Raw genomic sequence first — 13,171 nt, forward strand, 5'->3', positions numbered from 1 at the left:
CCTTTAGGACAGGCTGCTTGCTTCTCTACGCACCAATTTCATTTAGTTTGTATTTTAAGATACATCCCTGTAGAGCGGCCCAGCTACTATTTTTTGCCTTTTTTTTTTCTCTTGCAAGATGAGAGTAACGGCACTTCCTCTTCTCGGTTACCAAAGCCTGAGATGAACGGTGAGAGGAGACTCGGAGCTTTGCGCCTGGCACGCCGCTATTGCTCAGTCTCTGTGCCAGCTATTTTAGGATCCCACCGTCTTTTCTCTCCGCACACAGCCCTCTGCTGTTTGGCTTGCTGTCGTTAGATACACATGGTGCTTTGGCTCTCGTGTTTTGCATGTCGGCCTAGAACCTTCCCCAAGTATCTTCCCAGCAAGACATCCCTGCCTGAGAGATGGTCCACTGTGCTCAGAACCTGTCTGTGATTTGCCCATGTGTCTTCTGCTGCCTGTACCCACGTTCCTCTGGAGGGTCTGCCCAGTCACCTGGCTCTGCTGCTGTCTCCTGATGCTGTTCCCTGCCCCCATGCTGTATCTTTAACTTAGAATAGATTTAAAATGAGATTAAAATGATGTCCCCAGGTGAGTGTGGGAGTTTCCTGACTACGTACCAATCCCATGAAGATGCTCAGGAGGGCTTTTTAGGGTCTGTAACTCTGCCATGGTAGCATGCAGTGTGGTCTCTGCCCCTGGGCCCTCTGAGATTTTTTGGAGCTATGATTGCTGGTCTGCAGGCCTGATCCAACACATCTGTGTCAAGTCTGTTTTGTGCCTACAGGGAGATGGAGGTGGCACTGGGCTTAACCCTCCTGTGTGTGAGTCAGCTTGTCTTGGGGGACCTGACTTAGACCTTTGTCCCCATCCACAGAGGAAGGCTCAGGCCATGTGACAGGTTGCTGTAGATGAGCAGACCTCTACTCAGGAAGTGCAGCTGTGACTGGATCTGTGACTGCGGCTGAGCCACAGGGTCAGACAGTAGCAGGCCACGTGGATGTCCCACTGGGGCATTGCTGTGAGGGGGACACAGCAGCCAGGGACCAGCCATAGACACAGAAGGAGACTCCCCGCTGCTGGGGCTGAGAACAGTACCACCCACTGTCCTGCCCTCCCACAGCTTGTCACCACTTCACTCCCCCAGAATGCTTGCGGGCATGTTGCCCAGGCAACCAGAACGCCAGCCAGCGTGTTGCTACCCTTCGGTTTCCTTCAAGCACCTGTGAAGGCTGTGGAGTCACATCCCCCCTGGCCCCAAAGTCCCAGGGAGGAGCAGAGGCTCGCTTGGCTCCAGAACAGTCAAGATATCATAGGACTCCAAAGAGCATGGCCAGAAGGACCTGCCACAGTACCTCTGCGTGACTTCCAAAGAGCTCCCCGAGTTTGCCCTGTTCTGTAGGCAGGGAAACTGAGGTACAGAGCAGATATGTGAGTTGTCTGTGCTCACGTAGGTAGCAGGTTGCAACGCTCAGGCATAACCCCCCCTTGGAGACTATCTTCACTCTTGTCAAGATGTTCTACTGTAATCAGAAGTGCTTCATCTCAGTTGTCCTCCTTCCCAAATCCACAATAATCCCAGTGCCCCCAAACTATCAGAGCCTAGCCGAGGGGCGTCTGCAACATCCCAGTGACCCATACACAGGTCAAGGTCATCAAGATCCAGGAAAACTATCACAGTTAAAAGCAGCCCCAGGAAGTCAGAGTCTGCACACAACCTTAGGTGGTGTTCTAGGTGGTTTCTAAGCCAAAACTAGCAAGACTGGAATATTGCATGGAGCCAGAAGCCGTGAGGTTGTGACAAGGGGAGCCTGTGATGTGCCTGCTGTGTCATGGAAGGGGTAGCTGAGAGGAGAGTCCCCAGAACACACTGTAACTTCTGTGTAGATCTTGAGTATTCTGAGGTGAGCAGTGTTCTTGCCAAGTTCACAGAGGTGGGGAGCAGCCAGGAAGTGTCTGAATAGGGATCATGGCTCTGCTGCCCCCATCCCAGGTGAGCACAGGTGAAGGGGCATTCCGATCAAGTGTGAGAGAAGACAGGCTTGAACAGGCTGACCAGACAACTGTGTCTTCCTGCAGTAGTTGTCTTTGTGACTGTATCTCCTTGAGATCGTTCCCAGTCTAGCTGAGACACTGCTGATCATGGAAGGTTGGGTCTTGTTTGAAGGGAAGGAGACCTCAGCCTCCACACTCTAGCTGTCTTGTGATGGTGGAGGGAAAACAGGACCTCACAGAAGAGAGTCAACAAGCCTGGGCTCTGGCTGACTTCTTCAGCAAACTACAGGGTGGATGACATAGCAGAGCTGCACCCTTCCAACTCCCCTTGACTGTGTACCCCAATTGAGAGGAAACTGCTGTTTCCAGGAGCACATACTGCCACGTCTGGGCCCCTGGGAGGGTATGACTGTGGGTGAAGAGATGTCTTTGTCTCCTTTAATTGACAGCGATTTTCTTCCGTGGAGAAACTATACAGAAGGGAGTGCATTGAACCTCAATCCACTGAATCTTATTAAACCATTCTTGGGGAAAAGTGATTTCAATAAGAACTTAAAAGGAAGAGAAGCCAGGAACTGCAAACTAGAAAATAAAGCAGATGGAGGCAAATGGTGTACACGGCCTGCGGGGCTCTGTTTTTCCTCTGCACAGTGTCCTTGGAGATGAACAAGAGGTGACTGTCATGTGGCTAGGAGGGACCCTAAAGGTCCCTAAAGCCTAGGGACTCCCACAGAGCCCACTGGCGAGAGTCTCCATAGCTTTCACACGCCTTGCCTGTGACTCGGAAGGCCAGCTCAGGCCTTCTTGTTTGCAGTCAGGGTCCAGGATCAGAAGGTCACAGAGACAGCCCACATCAGTTCCTTGCATACGCACACACACTCCCTTCTGGGTCCTGTACCCTTGTATTGTTTTTGAGATGTAATCTACATGTCATTAAATTCACTGCTTTTGAGTGTATGGTTCAGTGGTTTTTGTGTATTCACTGGGTGTGTAGCCGCCACTGCAATGAATTCCAGGACATTCTGTTGCCCCCCAAAAGAACCCCTCTTCCAGGAGGCAATCACTCCCAAACAGTCTTTCTCCTGTATCCCTGGTGATGACCAGTCTCTCTGTAGCATCTGGGGATCTTCCATCTATGATAGACTTGGGGACCATGCCCTGAGTCTTCCATCTGTGTGTGGTTCTACTCCAGGTTTCATTGCCTTTGCTTGGGGATGGTACTTCCTGCCTTTGATGGGCATCAAACACTACTCTGTGTCCAGATGTGTCCTGGGTGCCTGTCTGTTAGGGGATGCTTGTGGTGTTTGCATTCTGGGCTTCTGTGGGGCGCTGCAGTAGACACATGAGTGTACAGGTATGTGTACCTTAAGGGCTGTCATTCACACATCAGTGGAGGCGCCGATTTTCCAAGGGTCACCAAACCATTTTCTACAGCAGGAAGGCCAGTTCACATCCTCACCATGTTCCCCGAGTGGATCCTAGACTCTGAGCATCAACAGCACCTGGTGGTGTGTTCCATCTTTTTTGCCATCCGTGACCTTGAGGAGTGAACTGGGTGACATGTTTGGAAGGGGCTAGTTGAATATACTGGAGTTTCAGGGAAACAGTACCATCTCTCCTGGCCTCCTGGGTGAACACGTGACCAATTGGCCCTGATAGTTCATGGTAGGGTAGGCCACCATGTTGCAAAGCCTCCCTCCATCATCTGTGTGGACGGCAGACAGTTGACAATGCCGGGGTGCCTTCCTGTGGTGGAGCCCTCCAACAACAGCTTCGTTTTGATTCTGAGCATGTCTGAGAACCCCCTAAATCTACACTGAACACCCAGGGTTCTGCAGGAGGCATGAGGAGAGGAGGCTCTTGTGGGTTTACAGGTGTCTTTGAAGGCCAGTCCAGGTGTGTCCCCTGAAGACCAGACTTTCTGTCACGAGATCAGGTTTCAGGCAGGGCCCAGCACTCTACTGTCCACTGGGGCAAGCCAGCCATTGTCCCCGCTGATAGCCACCTCCCCCACGCTGCCCTCCATTTCTCCTCTGAGCAAATGCATCCCTCTTAAAGGGATCCACTGGGCCGAGGAGGAGCAGGAGGAGGAGCAGGGCATCCGCGTCCCCAGCCCCACTGCCATGCTTGGGATTTCTGCATAACAGCTGGGTGTCTTGGAAATGAGAAGGTTTCTATGGTAACCAATTACAGCCCATGATTGGTGAAAAATCACAGAAATATCCTGTGTGTGAAGTTATGCTGGAGAGGCAGGCCCGGGCTTAGGTACTGTGGTTTTAATTTCCTGGGGCGATATTTCTCAGAGTAGTGATGGCAGGCAGCTCAGAATTTGTGCTTCCCATTCAACCTGCCCAGTGGGGCTAGGAGACATCTAGAGGGACTTGATGGGGCCTGATGTCATCCAGCAGAATCTGAAGGGACCTACTGGAGTCTAGTAGGGCTGAAGGGAGCCCAGAGGGGTATGGTAAGACTTGGTGGCATCTGTTGAGACCTGGAGAGTAGCAGAGTGCTCCAGTAGAATCTGGTCGGGTCTAATAAGTCCACCGGGGGTGGGGGGTGGGGGAGGAGCCCTAATGAAGTCTGGAGGAAACCAGTGGAATCCGATGGGGCCTAGTGGAGCACTAGAGACTGATGGAGCCTGCTGGGGTTTGGTTGATGGCACCATGAAAATCTGTCAAGGCTTGATTAAACCTAGAAGACCTGACAGGGCCCAATGAGACCTCACACATGCTCAGAGCATCTCACTGACAGAGAGACAGACACCTATCGAGATAGACAGGCAGGGAAAAGACCCGGGTTCTTACCATTGCATCCCTACAGGGTCACTTGAAGTTCTGAGGAGAGGCCCTTCCAAGTACACAGGGGAGTCTCATACTGACCTAGATCTCTCCTCACAGTGATGACAACCCTGCCCATACTGGAGCTTGGCTGCTCGTGCAGCCCAGAGGCATCAGCTTAATGAGCTCCCCTCCCCCCATTGCCACAGCAAAGTGCTTTCATTCTGATTAAAAAGCTGGGCCTTATTATTTGGGGGACCATTTCTTTTTGCTAATTAGTCCCAGTGAACTCAAGTTTCTTTCTCAGGGACCAACTCCTTCCCAAGCATCAGTGGGGTGTCAGCTTCAGGCAAGTGGGGTTCAGCACAGGCTGAGAAAGAACATGCACACCCTTGAATAAACACAGTCACATACACTGAAGGGCAAACAAGGATATGCTTGCATGCTCACACTGGAATCCACACTTAGAGAGGTGTAGACCCATAGAGAGGTATAGACAAAGGTACACTCACCTGCAAGGCACATGGATACACACACACAAATAGTTACACAGATGGACATAGTGGTGGCTTCTTGCACACTGCCTCTCACACCCAGGGGAACACTCGCAGACACATCAGCACGCCCACACGTGCTCAGTCTCAAGCTGGCAAACGCACTCACAAATTGACTCCCTCAGACTCTCACGCACAAGCAGTCACATCCGGCACTCATGCACACCCACCTGGATGTGCTCCACCCCCTTCCAGCACACACACATCCACGTGGGCTTCACACGCATATACAGTGGCACATCCTGACACATGCAGTCACGCACGCGCGCGCGCACACACACACACACACACACACACACACACACACACACACACACACACACAACACCTTATAAAGAAAAACAACCCCATGTGTATTTCTGGGCCTGGCAGACGCAGCTGTGGAGGCTGGGAGCTCAGTGTACCTGAGACTCCCTGCACCCTGTCTCCCCCAGCAGCCTCTGGGGAAGTTTTCGATTCCTTCTAACTTTCAGATGTGAAGCTGGTTGATGACAAGGGCTGACTTTGAGTGGCACCTATAATCGGTCCTCAATTACCTATGCCGGGGGAAGAAGGAGCGTGGGCTGCACCCTCCATGCCTGGCTGTGTGGGATTTTCTGCACGCTGTTCTGGATTTTCGTGGATGTTTCAGTGGCCATGAGAAGACTTGTGCTCAGCCCATGGACTCCCGGTGGGGACTGTCACAACAGGTCCTGGACAAGCTGTTATCATTCTTCCCACCTGCTCCCAGCAGAGTGAGCATCAGCCTCAGCTCCTGATTGGCTGTGCTCAGTCTGGTTTTCCTCTATCCAGCCCCAGCTGAAGATGAGAAGCTTCCAAAGGGCATCTCCACTGGAGATAAACAGGGAGAGTAGAAATGTCAACAGAGAAAGCGCCTTGTACTGAATCCTCCAGCTTTCCCTGAGCTGCAATCAGCTCCCAGAGCGACACCCAGGGAAGGCCAGACATAAGGAGATTTGCTTGGCTGTGCCCAGGCGGTGGGCAAACAGGTGTATGTTCAGTCAGAGGACTAGAGGGCTGTGGTGTTTGGGAGGGGTGGGCAAAACCCTGCACACATAGGGAGAGACTCCTCCTGTCTGCCTCACAGGTAGCCTCCCGGAGCCTGCCTGAGGCCTCTTTCATTCACAGGCCTCAGGACTCAGCTGGCCACCTGGGTTTGAGTCAGTTCTAATGTGGAGAGGCCCCGGGGCCTGAGAGCAGAAGTTCTCATCACCGTTTTTAGCTTTTGTGTTCTTGAAGTCCCAGCTTCGCCGTGGGCCAAGTCTTCAAGGGCATTTTGCAGGATGGGGGCTTTGGTGGCTGGGTGTGTTGCCATAAAAGGGGGCTCTTTGGTTACCATCCAGGAAGTGCCTGAGCTGCAATCAGCTGTCTCAGATGCACAGCAAGCACTGTCCTGGAGAGTAAGGAAACACTGTGCCCGAGCTGGCCCAGCGGCTTCTGGGGCCCTTTCCAGGTTCAGACGAACTCTTTTGACAACCAAATGCTGTCCCACTGTCCACCCACTGACTGCTCTGCTCTCTCTCTCAGCTCCATGTCCATCCGCTGGCCCGGCCGCTCTCTCGGAAGCCATGCCTGGATACTGATAGCCATGCTACAGCTCGCAGTTGACTTCCCATCCTGTGACTCCTTAGGCCCAGGGCCTGAGTTCCGGCTCCTGTCGCGTCCACAGAGGCCCCAGCGTCTGTGGAGTCTGAGAAGCGGACCCCCAACAAGGCTACCAACACCAGCCTGGAGTCCCCGTGCTGCCCGGGCCGAACGTTCCCACGGGCCCATACAGATGCAGACTCCCCGTGCTCGGAGGGCCCACAGGCCCAGGGACCAGGTGGCCACCCTTGGACCTAAAGGGGGACTCACCAAGCCCCCGGCTGCCACGGGATCCAGCCCTTCCCTCACCTCTGCATCAGCCTCGTCCTCCAGGGTGGCTGCTGGCACAGCAGAGCATCAGAGCCTCTTAAGGGGTAGGAGGCACACGCACGATACAGAGTTCAATGATTTCAACTTTCGTGGCAGCAGGCCTACGACAGAGACAGAATTCATAGCCTGGGGGCCTACCGGGGATGAGGAAGCGCTAGAATCCAATACTTTCCCTGGTGGGTTCGGCCCCACCACAGTCTCCATCTTGCAAACACGGAAGACAACTGTGGCCACCACCACTACCACCACGGCCAGCACGGCCACCGCCATGACACTGCAGACTAAGGGGGTCACCGAGTCCCTAGATCCCTGGAAAAGGACCCCTGTTGGGGTTAGCACAACAGAGCCTTCCACCAGTCCCAGCAACAATGGGAAAGACATCCAGCCCCCAAGGATCTTGGGGGAGACCTCAGGTAAGAAACCTCTTTGTATTTCTGCTCTGGTTTGGGGAGATGCAGGATGAAGGGTGGTTTGCAACAGGAGGATGCAGAGATGTTCCCAGGAGTCTAGTATAAACAATGGCAGAGGGAGAAGAGCTGAGCGTGGACTCCAAGGAAAGACTGGCTGCCATGTGGAACACAGTAACTTCAGTGTCTACCTATGTGCTTATATCCAAGCTGCAGTCCTGAGGTACATCATATTCAGTGTTAAGGGACCATGTAATCTTCAAAACCTTCAGTGTGCTGGTCCTTTGGGGCTGGTTCACTGCTAGACAGAACTTGGCCCAAGGCTAGGAATGACCTTGAATAGCTGGAAAGACTAAGGCCAGATAAGGGAAAGAACTCTCTGTGATGCTGACTGAAGCTCCGCAGAAAGGTTTGTCTCTTCCCTCGGGGAGGAGCTGGGGGAGGGCATCTGGAGGCAGGGACAAGATGCAAGGCTTTGGCTCCCTGGCCCTGCAGTGCTCTTCTCATGCCATGTGGACAATCACAGCTCCTTGGCTTGAGACATCTCCTTCTGTGGGGCTCTGTTCGTCTTCTTCCATGCTGCATTCTCTAATGTTTGCAACAGGAGTAGCCCTGGCCACGTCCCAGGCTAGGATTTTTCTCTGTGCCCGCAGCCAAGGGAGAGAAAGTTGGTAGCTCATCCCCTCCCACAACCCCCAGTATGGCCCACGACAAACAGCAGCCCTTGCTGATGCCTCGGAGTCGGGAGAAGCTCCCTGGGCATCGATAAAAATGTCTGGTGGTGAGGAGTGGTCTCCTCAAGACTTAAGCCTCAGGCTTGGGGGAAGAGGAGGGGCAGCTCCTGAGGTCCACTCTTGGGCAGTTGGTACAGTATCCCTGCAACTGGTTTTGTCCTGGCTGTTCCTCCTCTGACCTTGGGCAGGCAGACACCAGCTAGCAGTTGGACAGGTTTTCATCGGGTAAGCAGCTTTTGTCCTTCAGCCACCAACATCCCTCCTTCCTGCACTGAGCAACAGAACCCACTGGTTTTATCCTGCATTATCTTGGTCCTCATGGATCCCACCTGGGAAAACAGAGCTAGTCTTCTACTGTGCCGTGGCCAAGGGCAACACTAAGCCCAACAGCTCCTGGAAGGAAACCTAGGGCTGCATAGGCGTCTCTCCCACAGTCTCCCCAGGGAATCCACAGTGTTGAAGTGGGGACAGAGACATGAAGGAGGGGACACATGGCTGTTCATCTCAGGGCCAGACGCCTGCAAGCAATTCCCATAGCATCTGTTTTAACTTCTACCAACTCATCAGCCATAATCATAATGGAATTTGGCGCTCCTCTCACCGACTGTCACCTCCCCTGAATACGTCACTTACTGTATAGACACGGATGAGGAAACAAGTTCCCATTTGTCCCAAATTACATCTGCTATTACAAACGCTAAACGCCTGGGACAGCACTGTGAGGCTTAGCAAATTAACTCACGGTACATCGACTGTTGCTAATCCAACCCGACAGATGCTTATCTCCAAAAAGATTTATGGTTCTTCATAATATAATCTGCTGCTAGATTAATTTGTTTAGCAAAACAGATTTAGGAGAGGGAAAATATGTGTGTTTGCTTTGAATGTAGAGAAATGTAAATTCTGGCGACGAAGCCAGCCTGCACGAGAAGGAGGCCTCTGAGCTGGCCTGCTTGGGTGCTGGAGAGTGGTGGCTCAGTGAGAGAAGAGATGGCTTGGGAGGACGCCCACAACCAGATGCCCTGAAGTCCAGCTGCCAGCAGAGGTGATTCATCTTAGACCCTGAGGAGAGCCGACCATTAGTATTGAAGATGGGGTATTTTCTTGATACCTGAGGGAAGTCAATGCAGTCTCCTAACCATTGTTTACAATATCTTACAGAATCTGAGGCCATAGGGGTAGTATAAAGAATCTCCTAGCTGTGGCTTGTGGAGTCCTACATGGCTGCAGCAAGGAGAAAGGTGGTGAGGGCTGCCTGTCTGCCTGTGATGCTGTCCTCTGTTTTATATGGCTGTGTCTCCCAGGGCAAGGTCTCCTCTCACGGCGTCATCGTTTTTCACCTGAAAACTAGAAGCTGGAAACTTGTCCTGCACACCTGCTGTGCAGGCTCCATGATCAGTGGAGTCTAGTTCATGCAGACTGCCTGCTGTTTTATACCCAGCTAGAGTAGCTAGAGGGTGTGCTTGACCATGTCAGAGGCAGGATAACTCAGCAGGGACTGGAGAGTCTGGTCACCTTACCCAGTTCCTGGTGGGGACACCCTGAAACCTGGAACTGGGATTCCATGAAGTCAGTCCTATTCTTCACAAAAGGATCTTTGGACTCTGGTTTTGGGAATTCAGTATTTTGGTTTTGTGGCTTCTGTGTAGAACAGTTTAGGAAGGGTGGGTTACATTTTCCTGTATCTATCGGAGGTCCAGGTTTTCCTATTGGTAATGGGGGGGCTCTCTGGAATTACTCAGGATCCAGGGTTACAAAGAATAGGTGCTGGAATTTCCAGAGAGCTCCTCTCTCAGGAGCCAGTTGGCAGGTGAGGTGACTAGGAGGTGTCTCTGGGTTTTAGAGTAGTCATCTAAAGCACCTTGTGAATCCTCTCCATGCCTCCATGGACATGTGAGAGCTATCTGCTTCCTAGCTGTGCTGTAAGACTAAAGTTCACAGCTCCTTTCATGAACTTAGGGTCTGGCACCTCGTAGCCGTTCAGTGGGTGTTTGGTGATGCTAATGTAAGTGTGAAGATGGTGGTGGCGACAATGAAGACAGAGATGACAGTAATGGTGAGGATCATGTCATCGATGGTGAAGATGGTGACGGTGATGACAGGATGGTGAGATGATGGTGGTGGTGTGGATAGCCACAGGGCGGTGACGATGATATTGGTTGTGGTGATGTTGAAGAAGGTGGTGACGCTGGTGATGGTGATTATGAGATGACAATGGTGGTGATGGTAACGATTGTGGTGATGGTGATGATGATGGTGAGATTGTGATGGCGGCGATGGTAGTGATGCTGATGAGGGTGATGATGGTATTGATGGTGATGCCAGGATGGTGGTGATGATAAAGTCAAGGACAGTGATGGAGTGGGGGATGGAATTGATGGTGCTGATGGTGGGGATGATTGATGGTGATGAACTTGGTGGTAACAACTATGACGATGGTTGCAGAGTGGATAGTGATGGTGCTGGTGCTGGAGGTGGTGGTGGTGATGGTGAGAGCAGTGATGATGAGGTAATGGGAACAGGAATGTCGATGACAATAGATAGCATCATCTCGTATCCTTGCGCTGGTTGGCTGCTACCAGCTTTGAGGAATCCTTGAATGAAGTCCCAAGGCCTTGCCTCTGACCTTGATGCTCCCTGGAGAGGTGTAGATGTCTGTAGTCTGGAACTGCTTGGGATGGAAAATCACCTGGCATATAGACACAGAGGTGACAAGCTGCGGCAGAGGGACAGTCATGAGGGTCAGCAGTTTGCCTGAGGTTGAAGGAAGAGGGCTCCCTGCAGGGTGTCTTTGTCTACCTCTCACAGCTCTCTCATTGGTCATGCTCTGAATCGGGAGAAACAGAAAGTCCTTGCATGAGTTTTCATCTCAATCTCAAAAAGGAGTCCCTGGGGAGCTCAAGCCAATAGATTCTGGCTAATAGACATGCCCACTTCAGGAATGATTGGAAGATGGATGTTTGACTATGGCTAGTGCTCATGGCAGTCTCCTTGACCCATAATTCCCAAAGTACCCGGTAGAATTAGACACTTTTCTGAGCTGTGGAATTCAGATCTCTCAGAAGGTGAGCCATCCAAGAGGGCAGCCAGGCCTGGAAGTCCCCATCTTCACTGAAGGTCTCTCTCCACCAATCCACTCCTTCTTGTGACTCCAGCCCCTGAGGATGTGACAGCCCCTTAGATGTCACTTGAGTGCTACCTCATTCATTTTTGCATTGCAATTCACTCATGTGTTTCCAAGGATCACCTCTAAGTAGCTTTGTGCTTCTTGCCATCGGGCCTTCGGTGCCTTTTATCTGTGTCTTCTGTTAGCACTGGTGGTAGGATAATGGTGTTTTCTCTGTACCTCAGTGGCCGGCTGACCTGAGAGGGGAACCAACCAGCTGATCTGGGAGATAATGTCTGGTGACAGTGAAATATTCTCTAAATGCTGGCATTGGAGCAGAAGGAAATTAGAAGCAGTTACACCCGTGAGAGGCCAACTCTTTCTATTGAGAGGCACTGTGGCAATTCAAACAGTAAGCCCCTTTTAATTAAGTTGCTGGGTGTTTGCTACCAGGGAAGTGGATCTGTCCTTAATTTAACGACGTCTGAAGCAAATGGCTCATGAACTTCAAAAGTTTCGAGTGTCTTAATTGGGATAACAGCATTGAAGAACAAAAGCAGATGGAGACGAGCAGCGTCCCAGGCGGTAGAGCAGGGCTTCCAGAGCCCGTCCGGACTGTCCGGTCAACAAGGCCCACAGCATGCAAACGCTCTGGGGTTGGAAGACACCATACATACTGGTTATGGTCACAGACGAGGGTGAAGGATGGCCAGCGACCCCCCGGGCCCCGAGTCTGTGGGAACAAGCCCTCCCTCTGCTTTTGCTGAGCAAAGCCCTGCTCACACCAGGTGGAGGGAGACTCATTTCAGCTCTCTTCTCCTGGGGAGGGCTCCGGCCTCCTTCTTTCATTTCCCTTATGTGTGCAGCCGCCTTGGTTTATTGTGCTCTCAGCTCTCTTCAGCTCCTGTTGTCCCCCAGGGCCTTGTTCTCCTTCTGAGAGCACATCAGGAGTGGGAGGTGCTCGAGGCTGGCTCCACCCACTGCCCATCCTGAACACAGGCCACCAGGGAGCTGCTGAAACTGACTGTCCCCTACCTTTCCCTTGCTGCATAGGGGTGTGTGTGCAATAGCGAGAGACCAGACAGTCCTCCTGCCTAGAAACCAGTCTCCTCTCTGAGTGAGCCTCCATACACGGGGTTCCGGGGAGTCAGGGGTCTCACAAGTGTACCCTGAAGAATACATCTTGCATTGCACATGTTACTATACGCTGTATTGGTAACAACTCCGTGTAACATACATGTGACTGAGAGGTGTGCGGCTGTTTTCTGTGCCTGGGGGAGCCATCCTGAGCCCTGAGCTGAGATGGCAGACGGAATGCCATTTTAGCACCACTGTTCCTGGTGTGAGAAGCCCTGCTTTAGAGTCACTGACTTTTTGCTCACCCATGCACCATGCAACAACAGTTGTGGGCAGGGAAGCCGAGCCTTCTGTTCTCTTTCCAAGGGCTTTGAAGAGCCATTTGGGAAAGTGAGACAGTCAGGACACACCCTTACGTTCAGACAGCAGTTGTCACAACACCCCAACTTCCTATGTGACCCTGGCAATGCTGGGGACAGAGGACAAGGAGACCACTGAAGTGGGAGGGGGCCGGTCAAGCTGTGGGGAGGTGGTGCTGCCTGATGGGCAGAGTGGGAGCAGCACAGAATCCTCGATGGAAAATGAATTCTGAAGGCCACTGTTCCTCCCCTGCCCCCACTGCCCC

The 13,171-nt window shown here is 52.3% G+C and overlaps 1 protein-coding gene across 1 annotated transcript in view; it reads left to right on the forward strand.

The window, feature by feature from the left end:
* The first annotated feature begins 1,951 nt into the window (after nt 1-1,951).
* LOC107977149 (adherens junction-associated protein 1) overlaps nt 1,952-13,171 on the forward strand; it is a 59,198-nt gene continuing 47,978 nt past the window's right edge. The window contains exons 1-2 of the mRNA XM_035440367.1: nt 1,952-1,975; nt 6,762-7,635. Coding sequence (XP_035296258.1) covers nt 1,952-1,975; nt 6,762-7,635 — 898 coding nt within the window. The remainder of the gene's footprint in view (nt 1,976-6,761; nt 7,636-13,171) is intronic.

The sequence above is a fragment of the Cricetulus griseus genome, chromosome 2, assembly GCF_003668045.3.
Source record: "Cricetulus griseus strain 17A/GY chromosome 2, alternate assembly CriGri-PICRH-1.0, whole genome shotgun sequence".
Taxonomy (NCBI): domain Eukaryota; kingdom Metazoa; phylum Chordata; class Mammalia; order Rodentia; family Cricetidae; genus Cricetulus; species Cricetulus griseus.